This window comes from Cuculus canorus, chromosome 17 (assembly GCF_017976375.1).
Source record: "Cuculus canorus isolate bCucCan1 chromosome 17, bCucCan1.pri, whole genome shotgun sequence".
Taxonomy (NCBI): Eukaryota; Metazoa; Chordata; class Aves; order Cuculiformes; family Cuculidae; genus Cuculus; species Cuculus canorus.
The window spans coordinates 12,496,286-12,514,647 of NC_071417.1; the positions used below are offsets into that span (position 1 = coordinate 12,496,286).

At 51.2% G+C, this 18,362-nt stretch overlaps 1 protein-coding gene across 4 annotated transcripts in view; it reads left to right on the plus strand.

Moving 5' to 3' along the window:
* Window positions 1-18,362, plus strand: part of KSR2 (kinase suppressor of ras 2) — an 87,336-nt gene that overhangs the window by 51,408 nt on the left and 17,566 nt on the right. For all 4 annotated transcript variants that reach the window (XM_054082754.1, XM_054082755.1, XM_054082758.1 and 1 more), the window contains 4 exons: window positions 120-186; window positions 1,062-1,110; window positions 1,719-2,086; window positions 15,556-15,652. In XM_054082754.1, coding sequence (XP_053938729.1) covers window positions 120-186; window positions 1,062-1,110; window positions 1,719-2,086; window positions 15,556-15,652 — 581 coding nt within the window. The remainder of the gene's footprint in view (window positions 1-119; window positions 187-1,061; window positions 1,111-1,718; window positions 2,087-15,555; window positions 15,653-18,362) is intronic.

The following is an 18,362-nucleotide window of genomic DNA, read 5'->3' on the forward strand; positions in this document are numbered from 1 at the left end:
ATTGAGCTTGGGGGCGAAGGGAGGTTTTCACTGAGGTTTAGTTCCCCTGGATGCTCCTGGCACTGGAAGGGACTCCTGGTGCCTCCCAGCCCTCTCTCACTCTGCTCTCTTCTCCCCAGACGTGGTGCCTGAGACGCCGACACGAGCCCCGCAGGTGATCCTCCACCCTGTCAACTCCAACCCCATGTGAGTGCCTCCTCCTTCTCCCCGCGAGCTTCCCCTTCTCCTCCCCAGGCCTTTGTTTTATACCCACCACGGGGCACATTGCACAGGCAGCTCATCCTCACCTCCCCCAGGCACCCGTGGGTGCTTCTTTGGCTTTACAGGACCAGTCTGGGGCTCAGGGGTGCCTTTGGGGCAGGTTGGAGAGGATGGTTGGGGTGCTCCTGCTATCCTAGCTCATGGCTGTGACTCGTGTCTCAGGGAGGAGAGAGGTTGAAAGGAGAAGGCAGGGGATTGATTTATAACCTGCTGCGGGAACAAACTCAGGGGGTCTTACTGCAGGGAGGGTCTTTGAGACCTCCACTTCTCAAACATAATTGAAACCCACATTTTCTTCTCTTCTGGCTGCTAATGGGCTGTGCTTGTCGCTGTGGTTGGTGTTCGTTGGGAAGAGAATTCTGATCTTAGAAACCACCTAAAACCACCAGCGCTGCTTTGATACGGTCAAAAGCTGCGAGGGTGTAAATCTGCCCCATATCCTGGATTAGCTGGGGGTGATGCCTCTTGGGGTGTGCAGCATGCAGCTCACCCTGCACTTTGGGTCCTGGGATAGAGACCTGGTTGCATGCTCCTACCTCACCGAATCCATTCTGGATCTTCACCCATCCAATGTTAATTGCTGCAATCATTAGTATCGCTCATCCCCGTTATCTGTGTGAGCAGCCAGCGATGAAGGCAGCCAGGGCATGGGTGGGAAGGGGCTGCTCTCCCAGATGAGCAGCAGGCTTCCTTTAGTCCCGGTGCAGAGCCACGCTGCGGGGAGCAGGACCCGATACCCCTACACGTTCCCCACCTCCCTGTGTTTTTACCCAGTGGTAATTCAATGATTCTTTTAACAGCCTGGAAGGAAACCCGCTGCTTCAAATTGAAGTGGAGCCCACCTCAGAGGTGAGATGGCTGAGCTCGCTTCTCTGCTTAATGGGCCTTTATTTTATACATATCTTGGGGCACATTCCACAGGAACCAGATACGTTTAGCATCTGTGAGGTGAAATTGCTGATAATTGAATCAATAGCCAGGTCTGAGCCTGCTCAGGCATCTGTGTCCTCACCCCATGAACAGGGACCCTGATGAGCTTCACGTCTGCCCTCAAGTTTGTAATTAAATAAACTTTTCTCAAATGCATGAAAGAGTGGTGGAGGGGAGATGGAGAGTAAGGACGAGGTTGCAGATTTAATGGGTGTCGTAAATCCTGTAGAAAGCATCTATAGAGCATTGTGGGAAAAGTCAGACCTGTCCCGAGGAGTTAAATGCTCTGGTGCGTTGCTCTCTTATATTTAACCCTGTAATAAATTAACACCTCCCTGCAAAGTCTGGGTTTCTGCTGGCTTTGCATGAAACGCAGCTGCCTGGTTGCTTTGGGAGGCACTTTCCTGGTTTCTCTGGGCGTGAGGGAGCAGTAAGTGGGTCAGTGGGATTTTGTCCGTGTTATCTTCATTGCCCACCGTTTTATTCCCCTATTTCATTGTGCTCACCTCCCTTTGCCCCCCTCGCAGAATGAAGAAGGCACTGAGGAAGTACAGGAGTCCGAGGATGACTTTGAAGAGATGAACCTCTCGCTCCTCTCCGCGCGCAATTTTCCCCGCAAGGCCAGCCAGACCAGCATCTTCCTCCAGGAATGGGACATCCCCTTCGAGCAGCTGGAGATCGGCGAGCTCATCGGCAAGGGCCGCTTCGGGCAGGTCTTTCACGGGCGCTGGCACGGCGAGGTGGCCATCCGCCTCATCGACATCGAGCGCGACAACGAGGACCAGCTGAAGGCCTTCAAGAGGGAGGTGATGGCTTACCGGCAGACCCGGCATGAGAACGTGGTGCTCTTCATGGGAGCTTGTATGAGCCCTCCCCACCTCGCCATCATCACCAGGTAAGCTCCGATGTCTCGTGCTCGGCCGGAATGCTTTTTTCTTTCCACAACACCTTTCTGCAATCAAACATTACTGTGCGGCGAGGCTGGCTGTGCCTCCCTGCCCCATCAAAGGGATGTTCTCCATCTGCAGTGATTTATGCCGTGAAGCAGGAAGCAAACACATTTAAGTGACTCCAGGCAGGTTCATCTGCTGTAGAAGTGGAACTTGAGACAGGAGTGGTTTGTTTTAACCGGGAGGGATCTAACCTGGTGGGATAAGCCGCTTCTGTTCTGGGTTGAGTTTATTTTGCATGGTGCTCTGGATGGGTGGTGAGGTCTGGATGCTGCTCGAGCGCTGCCACAGCATGGAAAAGCCTCTAATTGCATAAAGCAGCTGCCCACACGTGGACACCAGGTTTTGTGAATAGCTTGGCGCTGCGAAAGCAGCTCGGGTATCTGGGTGGCTGGTGATGTTCAGGGACACTGCAGCAAAGGTGCAGGAATGAGGATGCTGGAAGGGACTTCTTGCATCTGGTTGGGAAGCAAGCTGGTATTCGGTGGCTCTCAACCATCTCAAATGTCTCCAGAGCTGCTTCAGTCTCAAGGAATTACCACTCACCCACCATCACCCGCGTGCCTGGTGGGGAACTGAGCATCCCTGCGGAAGCAGCACCGAGCATCTCCGTGTGCTCCTTGCATGGATGGGCAATCACAAAATCCTCACTGGCCTCGAGGCAGGGAGGCTGCAGCCTCTCCTAGAGCAGCTGTAATCATGCGAAATACATTTATTTCTGAGTATCGAGTTATCTCATGCACCTCTAGAGCATGTATTCAGCCACGGGGCTTGTTGTGGTGCCACTTTGCATTCCGCCACGGCTTACCTTCTCTCAGAGAAGTTTCCCCGAGGTGAAGTCGAATTTCCAGCCTCTTGGTAGCATTTCAAAAAGTCTGCACTGAAATGGCAATGCTTCCCACAACCGTTATTATTGAAATAGTGCATCCTCCCTTCCTAATGTGCCCTTGAAAGCAGCACCTCCGGACACCCTGGTCCCAGCTGGGGTGGCTCGGAGGGTTCTGGGATAGGGACTTTGCTCCACTCCCCTTTTCGCTCAGCAGCAAAGGATTTCAACATAAATTTGTGCCTCCTCATGCCATTGCTTGCTCCCTGCCCTGGTGTGTTCCTGGGCTGGAATTGGCTCAGGACTTGTCCTCCAGAGACAGGGTGACCTTGGCTCTCCCCAGCTGGGGATTGAAAAAAATACGCTTTTGATTTTGGACTAAAACGTAGTCCTTTGGAAATACTCAGCAGCATTTCAGCTCTCCATCTATTAGCTAGCTTCAAGCCAAAAGCTCTTTGAACAGTATGCAAACACATGTATTGATTGATGCATCAGGTTCCTGGCCATGTGTTACGCCGGGCAGTATTGCTGCCTCTACCTAGAGGAAAACACTGCCTCTCCGTCCTGCTCTGCGATACCTTTGCAGCCTCTATTTGCTCAGCTTTTCAATCCTATTCAATAGCAAAACCTGGGCAATATTTTTTTTTTTTAGCTCTAAAGTGTGTTCTATTCTAATACTTCTTTATATCAACCCATAAATGTGCCATATTTGACAGTTTGACAAAATAAATACGTGTGCTGCTGCAGCTTGATGCATTAATATGAGGTCTGCTAAGCGCGCTGCTTGCCTTGGTTTCCTTCCCACCTGCGCTTGGTCTCTTTTTTAAGGTCAAAGTACAGCTTTATTGGATTGCCCGAAGTATAACCTGTGCTTGCGGTGTCTCTGAGCGTTGCCTGCTCTTTGCCTACGACCGCTTTTATCTGTTTTCTTCGAAGGCTGAATCAACATCATGAGAGCTTTTCAATCGTAACTGGGAAGCTGTTTGGTTTTCTCCTGCTGGGATGTCTGGGGTGCGATCGGCTCGTGGCCGGTGCTTGTGGCTATGAGGATGCAGGGAAACCAAGGGGGATGCTGGAAAGGGGCTCAGAGCTGAGCCTCGGGGAGTTTTGGGGAAACTCCAGAACTGCATGGGTGCATATCCCTGAGCTCTGAGATCATTGTGAGACACAATTGATTCACCTTTGAGGCTTCCCGTGGGGTTGTGTTCTGCTAATGCTTCCCCAGGAGGCATCTCTGGATCTCTGAGGGCAAAGCATACCTTGCATTTCCCAGGGTGGTGGTTCAGGGATGCTCCCTTGCCCTTGTGCCTGCACTCCTTGTCTGGTCTGTCTTTGATTGAACATTTTGGGGGGTTTCTTGGGACATCTCTTATCATCTTCTATGGGGAAAAAGCCGTCTTGGAGGTCTTCATCCCATGCATGTTTCCTTATTTGGCCTTGCTTCTTGGAATAGGCAGAGCTTTCCCAAGGGACACAGCAGCCCTGGGGACTCTTCTGCCACAGCACAGATGGGAGCCGCTGCTTGGGCATCGTAGGGAATGAATCCGGGAAGAGGACAATGTGGTGTGAGCTGGACTGGGAGTGGTTGAAGATAGTGGGAATAGTCAAGGACACTAGGAATGGTCCAGGGTATGGCGCTGGAGGAGGAGGCAGGCTGGTGACCCCACACAGAGGAGGAAGAGCATCGCTCTTCAAACAGGAGTTTTCTGAAGGGCTTCAATTTCTCCCTTTATTTATGGGAATAAGTTTAAATGAGGCTTTGCACGGAGTGGGACAAAATCAGTCCCATCTATCTGATGGGGCTAATTACCAATAAAAAGCCAAGATGTCCTGATTTCCTTGCCTGCTTCTCCCCACTTGCTTTCCCAAGGCTGCACTGGCTGTGCGCAGAAGAGGCCTCTTTTCTTCTCGGTGCCCAGGGGTTGTTGCTCGAGGACATTTTTTTCCACCAAGGAAAAAAAAGAGCAGTTTCTTGTTGTTAAAGAAATCTCCATTTTCCTGCCGGCACGCTGGAAGCAGCTGCCCATCCCTGGAAGGGGCTTTACCACTCAGTGACGCCCGGCACTGCCAGAGAGGGGTTATTTATAGACGGGTTTATTTTTGCTTTTTCACGTCCCTACGTTTTCCTTCCTGCCTGCTTATGTTATTCAAGGATCGCCTCATTAGCAGAAAGAAATCTCCCCTTGCAAACACCATCACCCATAGGCAAAAGCTGGGAGGGCTGTGAGTGCCTGGCAGCATTCTGGGGGAAACTGAGGCAGCCAACGGCGTGATGGTTTGGGTTAATGCTCTGATTTTCTATGTGTTAACCATTAGTCTGGCCAGATAGTTTGGACCAGTACTGTTTAGTATCTTCATCAACGATATAGATAGTGGGATCAAGTGCATGCTCAGCAAGTTTGCAGATGACAGCAAGCCGAGTGGTGCTGTTGACATGCCAGAGGGTCAGGATGCCATCCAGATGGACCTGGACAAGCTTGAGAAGTGGGACAATGTGAACATCATGAGGTTCAACAATGGCAAGTGTAGGGTCCTGTACCTGGATGGAGGCAATCCCAAGGACAACTAAAGGCTGGGCAGAGAATGGATTGAGAGCCGCCCTGAGGATGACCTGAGGTCCTGATGGATGAGAAGCACAACATGAGCCACTCAATACCGCTCATGGCCCAGAAAGGCAGACCATATCCTGCATCCAAAGCAGTGGAACCAGCAGGGCGAGGGAGGGGATTCTCTGCTCTGCTCTGGTGAGACCCCACCTGGAGCCCTGTGTCCAGTTCTGGAGTCCTCAGCACAGGAAGGACATGGAGCTGTTGGAGTGAGTCCAGAGGAGGTCATGGAGATGTTCCAAGGGCTGGAGCACCTCCAGTACAAGGACAGGCTGAGATAGTTGGGGTTGTTCAGCCTGGAGAAGTGAAGGCTGCAGGGAGACCTTAGAGCAGCTTCCAGTACTGAAAGGGGCTTCAAGAAAGATGGGGACAGACTTTTGGTAGGGCCTATTTGCAACAGGAAAAGGGGGAATGGTTTAAAACTAGAAGAGAGTACATTCAGACTAAATATAAGGAAGAAATGTTTTACAATGAGGGTGGTGAAACACTGGCCCAGGTTGCCCAGAGAGGTGGTGGCTGCTCTGTCCCTGGAGGTGTTCAAGGTTAGGTGGGATGGGGCTCTGAATAGCCTGATGTTGTTGAAGATGTCTCTGGTCACTGCAGCAGGGCTGGACTAGGTGACCTTTAAAAGTCCCTTCCAACCCAATCCATTCTATGATTCTCTTAATGCTACCATCTGGGTTGGAGAGGAAGAAATTCAGCATCTTTTGGCAATGAGAAGTAGGGACTCCAAAGAGCGCTTCCATCACAGCTGCTAATAGATTTTCTCTTGGGTAATGAGCAGTGGGGACAGTTAACATTCATCTTAATTAGTCTTGAGCAAGAGCGACTGTGAGCCTTGGTGCTTTGAGCGCTGCATAATGGATAGCACGGAACAGCATCAAAGTCCCAGGCCCAGTGGAAATGAAAGGACTGGAAAAAAAAAAAGTCATTTGTGCTGCATACAGGGAAATGACAAGTTGTTTTTGCCAGTATTGAATGAGACAAAGCCGGGCCCGGGTAAGCTCACGTCAACTCCTTGGGGCTTCTGGTCCCGGCCCCCGTCAGCGGCAGCATGGGAGGGGGAGGTAAAGCCTCAGCCACCCAGGAGATCCTTTAAAGGACAAAGTCTAACAGTTTCCTAACGCTGTTAAAGCGGCTCGAGCCACCCACGAAGGCAACGGATTGCAGAAACCGCCAGTTTTTAGGATTCTGGGTGTTCCTTCTGAGGGGAGCGAAAGGAAAGTGGGATTTTATTGATCCTTCCTCCTGCATCTCATTGAGTCTGACATGGAAGTGAGTGGTTCGGCGCGTGGGGTGCAGCTTTCTGGGAGGGACCAACGGCTCTTGTGGGATGAGGATGTTGTTTGCAAGAAGGGATTGAGGTTACCAGGTCCGAAAGGCCAGAGAGAGGAGGTTTGAGCTGGAGTTTGCCCGTGCTTTGAGGTCCCGCTGACTCGTGGGGGGGATTTGGTGCAGCTTTGCTAAGAAGATTACTTAGTTAAAAGCTGAAACGTGGCACTGGAAGGCCATGCAAAGACCGTGGGTTTTGCACCCTGAGATGCTTCTGGCCAGGTTTTGGCCTCTCTTTTGTCATGGTGCAATGACAGAGCGACTCCAGACTTACAGGGTTCAACGAGGAGCCAATTTGATGGCTGCTGGCGATCCCACCCCGGGCCGCATGGCCATGATTTATGGTCCTGCCGTGATGCATTGGGAAGATGAAGGAGAATGCTGAAGAACACTAGGAATTAAGCTTGACCATGGCAGGACTACGTAAAGAGAATTAATTTGTCAAAGGTGCCTTTCAGCAAAGGAACTTGGAGTATTTCTGCCGGAGGGGGAGTATCTCCCAAAGCCTTCCCTGGAGCTGGTGGTGAGGAGCTGAGTGCAAGGATGAACACAAACCCAAACCCTCTTCTCATGTGAGATAGCAAAGATGAAAACAGAATTTGCTCTTTATTCCTATGTGGCAAAGCAAATAGAGTGTAATGACAGAGAACACGTTATCTGCCGTGAATTATCAGAGAAGGTGTGAGAGTGAGAGATGGGAAGAATATCGGAGATGCTATGACAGTGTCTTACATGATAAATTTCTTGCACCACGTGGGCTAAATGTTGGGAGGTTATTTGTTGGAGTTCCAACTCCCCTGCCATGGACAGGGACACCTCCCACTGGATCAGGAGCTCCAAGCCCCATCCAACCTGGCCTTGGACCCCTCCAGGGATGGGGCAGCCACCGCTGCTCTGGGCAACCTGGGCCAGATCCTCACAACCTGAGATGCTTTTCAGGTTTGGCCCTTCTCTTCCCACTTGTATTTTGGCAGCAGAAGCCATGAGATCCTGCCTGCCCTCCCCCTGCCTGTGTTTGGGCACCCACTTTGGGAGCCAAGGCATCACCTCCTACCCTGCCTTTTGGTTGTTTTCCTTGCTTTTACTCTCTGCTGCGTTTCCCCTCTCCCAGCAGTTGGAGTAATGGAGCTCGTACATCATATAATAAATAGGTATTGACTTCATGCCACAGCCTGGATCAGAATTGATTGACCCGTGGGAATACACTCCTTCGCAATCAATAAGAGGCCATCAGCCTGGATAAATCTTGATAACGACTGACAACAGGAAAGTCGATAGGTGTATTAATATATACGTTAAGTGAGTATATATCTTCTGCCTGGAGACAGAGTTGCTTTTGGCAGCTTCCAGAGCGGGATGGGTTGAAAGATCCCAAGCGAAGAGGATGGTAGGGGTGGCAGAAAGGCAGCAGCTTGATGCTCTGTGAGGGTTTGTTGAAATAAGAGGTGGCTGCTTTGGTGCTGGCTGCGATTCTCTTCCCCGCTGCAGCATCAAATCCCTGCCAGCGGCTGTTCGTTAGCACCGCCTTAACGTGCTGCTCTGGCGGGGGATGCTCGTGGGGAAAGTTCTCCTTTGTATTTGAAAAGTGTTTTGAAATGCCATAGTATTTCTATTTTGGCTGTGACTTCTTGGGGAAAGTACTTAACACAGCGGGACTCGGCGCTGAGGTGCTTCTCTAGAGAGGAAGGGATTTAAGCGGGTGTTCGAGGGAAAGCCTGTGATTAAGAGCCCTGCTGGGAGATGGTCCCGACGAATCTTTCTGCTCCTGCCAGCTTTTCCCCTCCGCTATTGAGTGACGTCTCGGCACAATCCCTTATTATTTTCTGAGCATCTTCAATGCCAGGGATCCTCTTTGGAGCCCTGCGTTCAGTTTTAGAGTCCTCAACAGCTCCATGTCCTTCCTGTGCTGGAGCGAGTCCAGAAGAGACCACGGAGGTGATCTGAGGGCTGGAGCACCTCCCGAACGAGGACAGGCTGAGACAGTTGGGATTGCTCAGCCTGGAGAAGAGAAGGCTGTGGAGAGACCTCAGAGCAGCTTCCAGTACTGAAAGGGGCTCCAGGAAAGCTGGGAAAGGGCTCTGGATCAGGGAGTGCAGGGATAGGACGTGGCGGAAGGTTTTGAACTGCAAGAGGGGAGATTGAGATGAGATCTTGGGGAGAAATGTTTAGTTGTGAGAGTGGGGAGACCCTGGCTGAGACTGCCCCAAGAAGTGGTGGCTGCCCCATCCCTGGAGGGGTTCCAGGCCAGGTTGGATGGGGTTTGGAGCCCCTGATCCAGTGGGAGGGGTCCCTGCCCATGGCACAGGGGTAGAACTGGATGTGCTTTGAGGTCCCTTCCAACCCAAACGCTTCTATGACTTTGGGGGCTGAGGAGAGCTGTTTCCTTGGAGCAGTGGGTGACTCCCCTGCTGGCATCCTCCTGCCTTGCCAAAGAGGATGCTGCCCAGGGAAACACATCCCTCCTGTGACAGCGTTGTTAATTTTTTATTAATAATTATTATTACTCTTCCAAAGTGGAATGGGTTCTAGTGAAGAAGCCATCTCGATCAAAGGATTTACTTCTTCCCTCTCTTCAAAAGAAGGATTTTTTGTTTTTTTCTTTCCTTCCTGAAGTTCAAAATAGTGGGAGGATCGCAGCGCAGAGAATATATTAGCCTCCTTCAAAAGCAACGAGAGGTCAAAGCTCCTTCGCACATCCCCATACACCCAGCCAGCCCTCTTGGAGCCGATTACCAGCGCAACCCTTTCAAAAGGCAGCAAGTGCCACCAGAAGCAGCAAGTATTTTCGGATGACTTGTTTGCAAGGAGGGCTTTAGATAAGCCGCTGAAGCCTGTGGCTGCTTTGCATTCACCTGTCTCTTAGCTCTTTTCCCTGCAGCTGTAGAAGGGCTCGTCTCCTCTGACACTATCTCCTTCAAATAAAAATGCATAGAGTTTGCTTTTTCTAAATAACTTGGTTTTTTTTTTTTTTCACCAAAGCTGCGATGGAGTTAGAGCTACTTTTTGAGGAGGTTGATTTCCCCCTCGTCTTCCACCACCACCTCCTCCTCCTCCAGCCCTCGCGGTCTGGCTGCGCTGGCTGTAGTTATCTCACATGCCAGCTGCTGGGAGGAAAATTTTGCTGCCTAAGGTAATATCCATCAAAGGACGGCACTTCCAGCAGGGAGATAGCGAGTGCGGGATGAGGGGAGCATCATCTCTTCAGGGTTTTTCTATTTCCCTGTTCTCATTTTGCTCTGCAGAGGCTCCTTTTTGCAAAGCGGGAGCTGGATCGCTGCGAGCTCCGGGCTGGGAATCTGGGCTTTATTTGTGGTTAAAAAATATTGCTCGGGGCAGGTAATGAATTCCCTGCCTCCCCAGTGGGGTTGCTTTAGGAATCTTGTGTAAGGGTTCAATTCGGAGGTGGAGTTTGCCAGGAAAAGTGTTGTCACCCCTGAGCGATGCACCTGGAGGAGCCCGGCTCTGACGGATGCTGATGCTCAGCATCGGGTCTGCAGGCTCCCGGCCCAGCGCCGCGCTGCCACGGAGCTTTTGGCTGCTGCTTTCCTCCCTGCTCATGGTCCAATGAGGATGGATTCTGTTTCTTGGTGCCTGGGGGGAGGAAGGAATCCATATGTTGCTTTTTTTTCGAAAGCAGAGGGGGAGGTGGCTGCTTGCTAAGGGTGTGCAGTGAAGAGGAGGGAAATTAAGGGAAAGTTTTAGTCCTGGGGTTGAAACGTATCACATTCCATGCTAAATCTCGGGGTGCCGGATATGCGTGGCTCAGGGAAGAGCTCTTTTGCTTCATCTGCAGGTTTTGGCAGTGGTCAATCCCACCAAAAGCAGTGCTGAGCATCCCTCTGTGAGGCTGGGGGAACTTGGGGCCCCCATAGCACTTGATGCTGCCGGCATCCCAGCAGGGATAGCTGGCCCGGGAGCCTGCCAAGCTTTTTTACCCTCCCCTACCCCTAGCTTTTCATTAGGAGCAAAAAATGTATATGAGTATGTGTATATATATATATATATGTGTGTGTGTGTGTCTGACACATACCAGCTTTCTCCATGAACTGAGACCAAACAAACTCATTTCAGCTCATGACAGCGTGACCCTGGTTATCCCACCCGGCTGATCCTGCTGTCCTTGGGGTGATGTTTAGATGCAGAGGGCTTGCAGAGCTCGAGCTGGATGATGCTTCACTCGATCCAGCGTAGCAGGGAGAGTGTGCGTCAAGGCTGCGATATTTCTTATTGATTTTGAGGAAAACAAAGCCTAGGGATAAAAAAAAAAATTAACCCGAACCTCTCCTTTTGCCTTTTTTTCCAGCCTTGTTTAATTTTCCATTGTGTGAAACACATTTGTAGCTCTCTCGTTTCAAAAGCACAATTGCCAGAGATCGGTGAAAGGGAAAACCAAGGCAATATATAGGAACAGATCAAAGACTCTCCAAATCACTACAGCACGTGCAGGCGTGTGTGGTGCTTGTTTCTCCGCTCCCTGATGTGTCTGGTCCTGCTTAAAAGAAATCAAATAAGTCCCAGCTCAGCAGCTCTGGTTGCTATATCTTTCTTAGTATTCCCTAAGGATCTCTTCTGTGAAATACTAAAAATCAGTTAACTGATGGGGAATGTGGGAGCATCCGAGCCATCCTTCCTTTGCTCTGTCTTTCCTCAAGCACAGATGTAACCTGTTAGCAGCCGTATTTTTATATTAAAGTAGTTATTATTAATTCCCCCTCTCTCCTTCTGTGTCTCCCCTGAGTGTTTAGTGCCGGCTATCGCCATGGTGTCTGAGCTGGTTCCCCATAAATCAATATACTAGCAAGTAACGAGCTTCCTAGGGTCTGGCATTTATCACTTTGGGGTGCTCAAATGATCCTATTTAAGTTAATGGGCATTTATGTGCATGGTTGGGCAGAAGGAAGAAAAGCACAAAACACAAGTAAGTAATGGCATCGCAACATGTGTGTAACCGCTGTTCCATCAGCTCTGAATTTATTCCTGCTCCTGAGCATGAGCCAGTTTCAGCTCTTCAACCCTATAGAGATGATGGCCATCGATATTGAGGTGATGGCCATCGATATTGCAAGGGACTGGGGGAAAACCCCAAGGGGTGAGGGATGGATGAGGCTTTTTTTTTCCGCTGTCAAATGGCAAAAATATCAAGAGGCAGAGCTCCAGCTCTTCCTCGCTCATCCCTCCCAAATTGTTCCTCTGCAAGTCGCTTTGGCTTTGCTCCCATTGCTGATGTCTTCAGCCCACGCTGGTGAAATGCAGAGTGTTTATAAAGCAATTTGGGATTTGGCTTGCTTGGCTGAACACTTCACAAACTCATTTTAAATAGAGAGTTGCATCTGCAGCAGGATGGGGCCGTGGGGCTGGGGCTTTTGAAGGGGCTGGTGGGGGAAAGGCTGTGAGCTGAGGTTGCACCATGGGTTGGGGTGCACTCCGAGGTGCTGGCAACCCTAGGATGGACTTCTGCACCTCCCTGAGCTGCCATAGAATCATAGGATGGTTTGGGTCGGAAAGGGCTTTAAACCCATCCAGTTTCAACACCTCCCACTGGATCAGGGGCTCCAAGCCCCATCCAACCTGGCCTTGAACTCCTCCAGGGATGGGGCAGCCACCACTGCTCTGGGCACCCTGGGCCAGGGCCTCCCCACCCTCACAGCAAAACATTTCTCCCAGAGATCTCATCTCAATCTCCCCTCTTGCAGCTCAAAACCATTCCCCCTCATCCTATCCCTGCACTCCCTGATCCAGAGCCCCTCCCCAGCTTTCCTGGAGCCTCTTTCAGTACTGGAAGCTGCTCTAAGGTCTCCTTGCAGCCTTCTCTTCTCCAGGCTGAACAACCCCAGCTCTCCAGCCTGTCCTTGCTCTAGTCCTTGGATTATCTTTGTGTCCCCGCTGCCCCTCAGCTCCGGCTGGTGTTTGTCACCTCAGGGTGCTGCGACACGTGTCACCAACCTTCTTGCTCTGCCAACAGGTGGGATGGAGAGGTTTAGGAGAAGACAAATATTTGTTTATGAATATGTACTTCAATGGTGAATAAGCTGAGATCCGTCTTAAGACGCAAATCATCTGCCTTTGTTTCTGGTGTCAAGCGTAGGCGGTCTCTGGCCTTGTGATCTGTGGCATCACTCGCTTGCAGCTGGCTGGGTACCTCAATGCCACGGTTCAGCGTCGACCTCTTGAAGTGGAAAGGCAGAAAATGATGTGCGAGCCCTGGGAGCTGCGCTTTGTGCCTGCCGCTCCTGCCCAAATGGGAACGATTGACGGCAGATGAGGAACACGAAGCAACAAAATTGTTGAGCTCTGCCGTGAAAAGGTTGTGCAGGTGGTGGTTGAATGGGCTCAGGTGCTGCATAATAGGTATCAACCGGGCTTTATCTCTGCTTTGGCAGCTCCTTACCCAGCAAGAAAACTCCAACAAATACCGGTGTGGTGTTTGCTAGTTGAATTCGTTCAGAGGAGTTACTCATCGAGGGGAGGAGAGAGGCACCTGGGTGCCTCGATGGCTCTGCGGAGGACTGGAGACTGGTGCTGGCGTGTCCCCTGCCCAGGGTGCTTCGCCGTGCACTGGTGCCACCACCCTGGGGTTGAGTGGTGTCTGTTTTCCTTGTGCCGGGGCTCACGCCGGGTGCATCTGCTGCCTCTTTTAATGTGGTCCCTCTGTAAATGAAGTGGGGAGATGGGAATATCATCAGTAAAAGGCTATGGGCTCTGCTCCTGGGGTCATCTCTGCAGTTTACATAGGCAGGAACTGAAGGTTTTTTTTCCTCTAAACAACCCTTTTACAGGAAACCAGCTGATCTTAACTCGCTTTAGGGCTGAAATCGAACCCCCTCCCAGCACTAATCTATTCTTACAATCTTGTTTCGTTCTTACAATCTTGTTTCGTGACTAATGCAGACCACAAGCATCTTTCTGGAAAGCTTTTCTCTAGGGGAAGACAAGTGTTTTCTGGATAATGAGGAGGGCTGAGGGAAATCCTTCATGCGCTTGCAGCCCACAAACCCAACTGTGTCCGGGGCTGCATCCAAAGCAGTGGGACCAGCAGGATGAGGGAAGGATTCTGCCCCTCTCAACCACTCTGGTGAGACCCCACCTGGAGCCCTGCATCCAGTTCTGGAGTCCTCAGCACAGGAAGGACATGGAGCTGTTGGAGTCACTCCAGAGGAGGTCACGGAGATATCTGAGAGCTGGAGCACTTCCCATACAATGACTGTTGGGGTTTTTTAGCCTGGGGATGAAAAGGCTGTGGGGAGAGCTTAGAGCAGCTTCCAGTACTGAAAGGGGCTCCAGTCGCTGTGGGAGGCCGTTCCCCTCTCTGCAGGGCTGTGCTGAGCATCACCGCTCTTGGTGTGTGTCTTCCCCTTCATGCGGAGTGCAGGGATAGGATGAGGGGTAACAATTTTACCCTGAAAGAAGCGAGATTGAGTTGAGATCTTAGGGAGAAATGTTTTGCTGTGAGGGTGGGGAGGCCCTGGCCCAGGTTGCCCAGAGCAGTGGTGGCTGCCCCATCCCTGGAGGGGTTCCAGGCCAGGTTGGATGGGGCTTGGAGCCCCTGATCCAGTGGGAGGTGTCCCTGCCCATGGCAGGAGGGTGGAACTGGATGGGCTTTGAGGTTCCTTCCAACCCAAACCATTCTATGATCTATGCTGAGAGTCTGAACTGTCTCCTCTGCCCTCTGAGCAACGTGGTACCAAGGCAAACCCAGAGCTGCTTGGTTGCGATGCTCCTCGTCCCTTGTAATGAGGCACCGCTTGGGCTCGTTATATCCATCCATCAAGGGCAAACCCTGTTATCTCCCAGGGGACAAATCCAGACTGGTCTGTGCTGGCATCCCTGGGGCTGGAGGAGAGCAGCGAGGATGCGGTGGCGAGAGAGCAGAGGAATTAAAACCTGTGTCTTTGTTAACTAGAAGAGGATCAAATTAATGTCTGTGGTTACTGTAGTTTTTTTAATGAGATGTATGTTGGGCGCTTTATTCGCTGGGCACAGGTATCCAGTCTCGTCTTTCTAAAGTTGCTTGTAATGAGCGTGGGTGGATATAGAAAAGCAAAAAAGCCCCTTTTTGTGGGCGGGAGTCGAGGCAGCATCCACCCACGTACTCCATTATGATATTCAAATGTCAATATATTTTTAATTGGTTTATATCCCCCCCTCCCCCTCCAGCTGCCTTTGGTAATTAAGGCTCTGTAAATAGATTTTACTGTAATTGGTACGAGAAGGAAAATTGGAGGACATTGTACAGTGCATTGGGTTTTTTTGTTTTTTCCTTCCCTGTCTTTCCTCTTTTGACTCATATTACATCTGTGAGCATTGTATCCTCCGAGGGAAGAGGCGGGGAGCTGTGGCCAAAAAGTCTGAAGCAAGAGGGCCAGGTGGTTTGCTCGTGGCTGGGATGTGGGGAAGAGCTGGGACATAGCCTGGGTTACCCCTCTGGGGGCTCAGCAGCACAGGGATGGCACCATGCACACCATCCCAGTGCCAAACTGGAGAGAGCCCCCAGTTTTCTTGCTGTATTTTCAATCTGCCTTGAGATGTAGCCAAAACTCTCGTGGTTATTTATAGTTCCCCGCCACAGCCGCTGTCTTTATAATTTGGTGATGTTTCTTGGCGCGGGTTTCTAAACCAGGGTTTTATCTTCTTCCTTTTCCTGTTCTTTCAGCCTGTGTAAAGGACGGACTCTCTACTCGGTGGTGAGAGATGCCAAAATCGTCCTGGATGTCAACAAGACGAGGCAGATAGCGCAAGAAATTGTGAAGGTATGGTATGATGCGAGGGCGGCTCGGCACCCGTGGGGGTCTGGATCCAGCCAAGAGCCCAGCTGAGCTGCTCCGGGTAGCGGGAGAGAAGAAGCCAAGGAGGATGGGTGGGATCCCACCTCTTGGCTTTAAAATCCAGGTCTCTTAGACCTCTCCCCCCAACTTTGAACTGAACCAGGGTGGCACAAAGGCTTCCTGTGGGTCCTCCACGCAGCGGTGAGTCTGGGGCTCATCGTGGCCGCGGCTCCTGTTTCTCTTTTGCGTAGTGCAGATGTTTAAGACCAGCCTTGCTGCCGTGAGCAAGTTCTGGTTGGACGTTCCTCTCCTCTAGTCTGCAGTTGGTCTGAGTTTTCCATGCTTCTGTAGCAAAAGCATCGCTGCAGCCACGGCGCCCGGAGGGGTAATTGCCGTGATGCTCGTGGCAGGAGGCTCTGCGTGCCAGGAGGGAGAGCACACACGTACAACTTTCAGAGTTAAAAATGCTTTTCTTTTTGCAGCAATGACTCAAAGTGCATCTTTGATGCTTCAGACCTTGGCCATATAAATAGATGCTGGGGAGGATCCTCGCGTGGCAGGGTCAAGTGGCTGAGGAGTGGGATTCTGAGCCATCAAAGCTTCCCCAGTGTTTGCCCAAGAGGTGCTGAGCTGTCTGCCAGATTAGGGTTCTACTGTGATTCCAAACATATTTGGAATGAGTCCAGAGGATGCCATAAAGATGATCTGAGGGCTGGAGCACCTCCTGTGTGAGGACAGCATGAGAGAATTGGAGTTGTTCAGCCTGGAGAAGAGAAGGCTGCGGGGAGACCTTAGAGCAGCTTCCAGCACTGAAAGAGGCTCCAGGAAAGCTGGGGAGGGGCTCTGGATCAGGGAGTGCAGGGATAGGGCAAGGCGGGGAATAGTTTTGAGCTGAAAGAGGGGAGATCGAGATGAGATCTTAGGGAAGAAACATTTTGCTGTGAGGTTGTGGAGGCCCTGGCCCAGGTTGCCCCAAGAAGCTGTTGCTGCCCCATCCCTGGAGGGGTTCCAGGCCAGGTTGGATGGGGCTTGGAGCCCCTGATCCAGTGGGAGATGTCCCTGCCCATGGCACAGAGGTTGGAACTGGATGGGCTTTAAGTTCCCTTCCAAAGCAAACCATTCTATGATATTTAACACCAAACGATACGAGAAGCATTTGGCCCATGTCCTACCATAGGAGCTGTGACACTGACCCTGTGCCCCGCTCAAGGTCGAGCCAGCGTCTCTGGCCCACAGCAAGACCGAATCCTCTGGGGCTGAGCTCATGTTTAACATAATTCTTTGAAAAAAAAAAAAATAGAAAGACAAAAGAAGGTTTTCTGGTAGATCTTAAACCCCTTTAAATATTCAAATCCGTGTTTTAAACATGAATATTTTTTGCCTGATATCCTAATGGTGCTGTTCCCCTGCCTGTGCTTTCGCTGTCTCTTATTGGATTGCCTATTTTGCCTTTATTCACACCTAGATTTAGCAAAGCGCACGCTGTTTTTAAAGTCAATTCCTTAAATTCCCCCCACGTCTCTGGGCTCTGGGCAGGAGCTGGCAGTTGAGAATAGGCTTAACCGCTTTGCTGAGCTGCCTTTGCAAGGGCTGTCTTGAAACAGCGAAGCTATGACCTGCATTTGGGGTGTCTGGGGCGGACGAGGTCCTCTCAGCTTCATTGCTGTTTTTGATCTGTATTTTCCATTTTTTTTTTTAAAGATGGATTTTTTTTTCCCCCCCCTCAGCAAATGTCTGAGGCATCACATAGGTTTGCCTCATGTTTTTTTCCTGACTACCACTGTGCTTGTACTCAGGGTTCTCTCCTCTTGGATGTTCGCAGTGGGAGGTAATGGCTCGGTTCAGCCCCTTTCTCTGTGTGGGTTTGTGTTGCTTCGTGTGGGTTGGGATTTTGAGAACTACGCTAAGAGACTGCTGTCTTCTGCAGCTGCATGTGCTTTAGGAACAGGTTGGAAGCTTCAAACTCTTTGTGGTCTTATGAGGCATTGCCAGCACAGGGGGAGCATCAATGGGTCTCTGAGATGATGCCTCTGGGTTGGGGCAATCCCAAGCACAAATCCAGGCTGGGCAGAGAATGGATTGGGGGCATCCTTGAGGAGAAGGACTTGGGGTGCTGGGGGATGAAAAGCTCCACGTGAGCTGACAAAGCACTCTTGCAACCGAGGAAGACAACTGTGTCCTGGGCTGCATTCAAAGCAGTGGAGGAACAGAGCCAGGGAGGGGATTCTGCCCCTCTGCTCCGCTCTGGTGAGACCCAACCTGGAGCCCTGCGTCCAGCTCTGGAGTCCTCAGCACAGGAAGGACATGGAGCTGTTGGAGTGAGTCCAGAGGAGGCCACGGAGATGATCCAAGAACTGGAGCACCTCCTGTATGAGGACAGGCTGAGAGAGTTGGGGTTGCTCAGCCTGGAGAAGAGAAGGCTGTGGGGAGACCTTAGAGCAGCTTCCAGTACTGAAAGGGGCTCCAGGAAAGCTGGGGAGGGGCTCTGGATCAGGGATTGTAGGCATAGGATGAGGGGTAACAGTTTTGAGCTGAAAGAGGGGAGACTGAGATGAGATCTTAGGGAGAAATGTTTTGCTGAGGGTGGGGTGGCCCTGGCCCAGGTTGCCCAGAGCAGTGGTGGCTGCCCCATCCCTGGAGGGGTTCCAGGCCAGGTTGGATGGGGTTTGGAGCCCCTGATCCAGTGGGAGGTGTC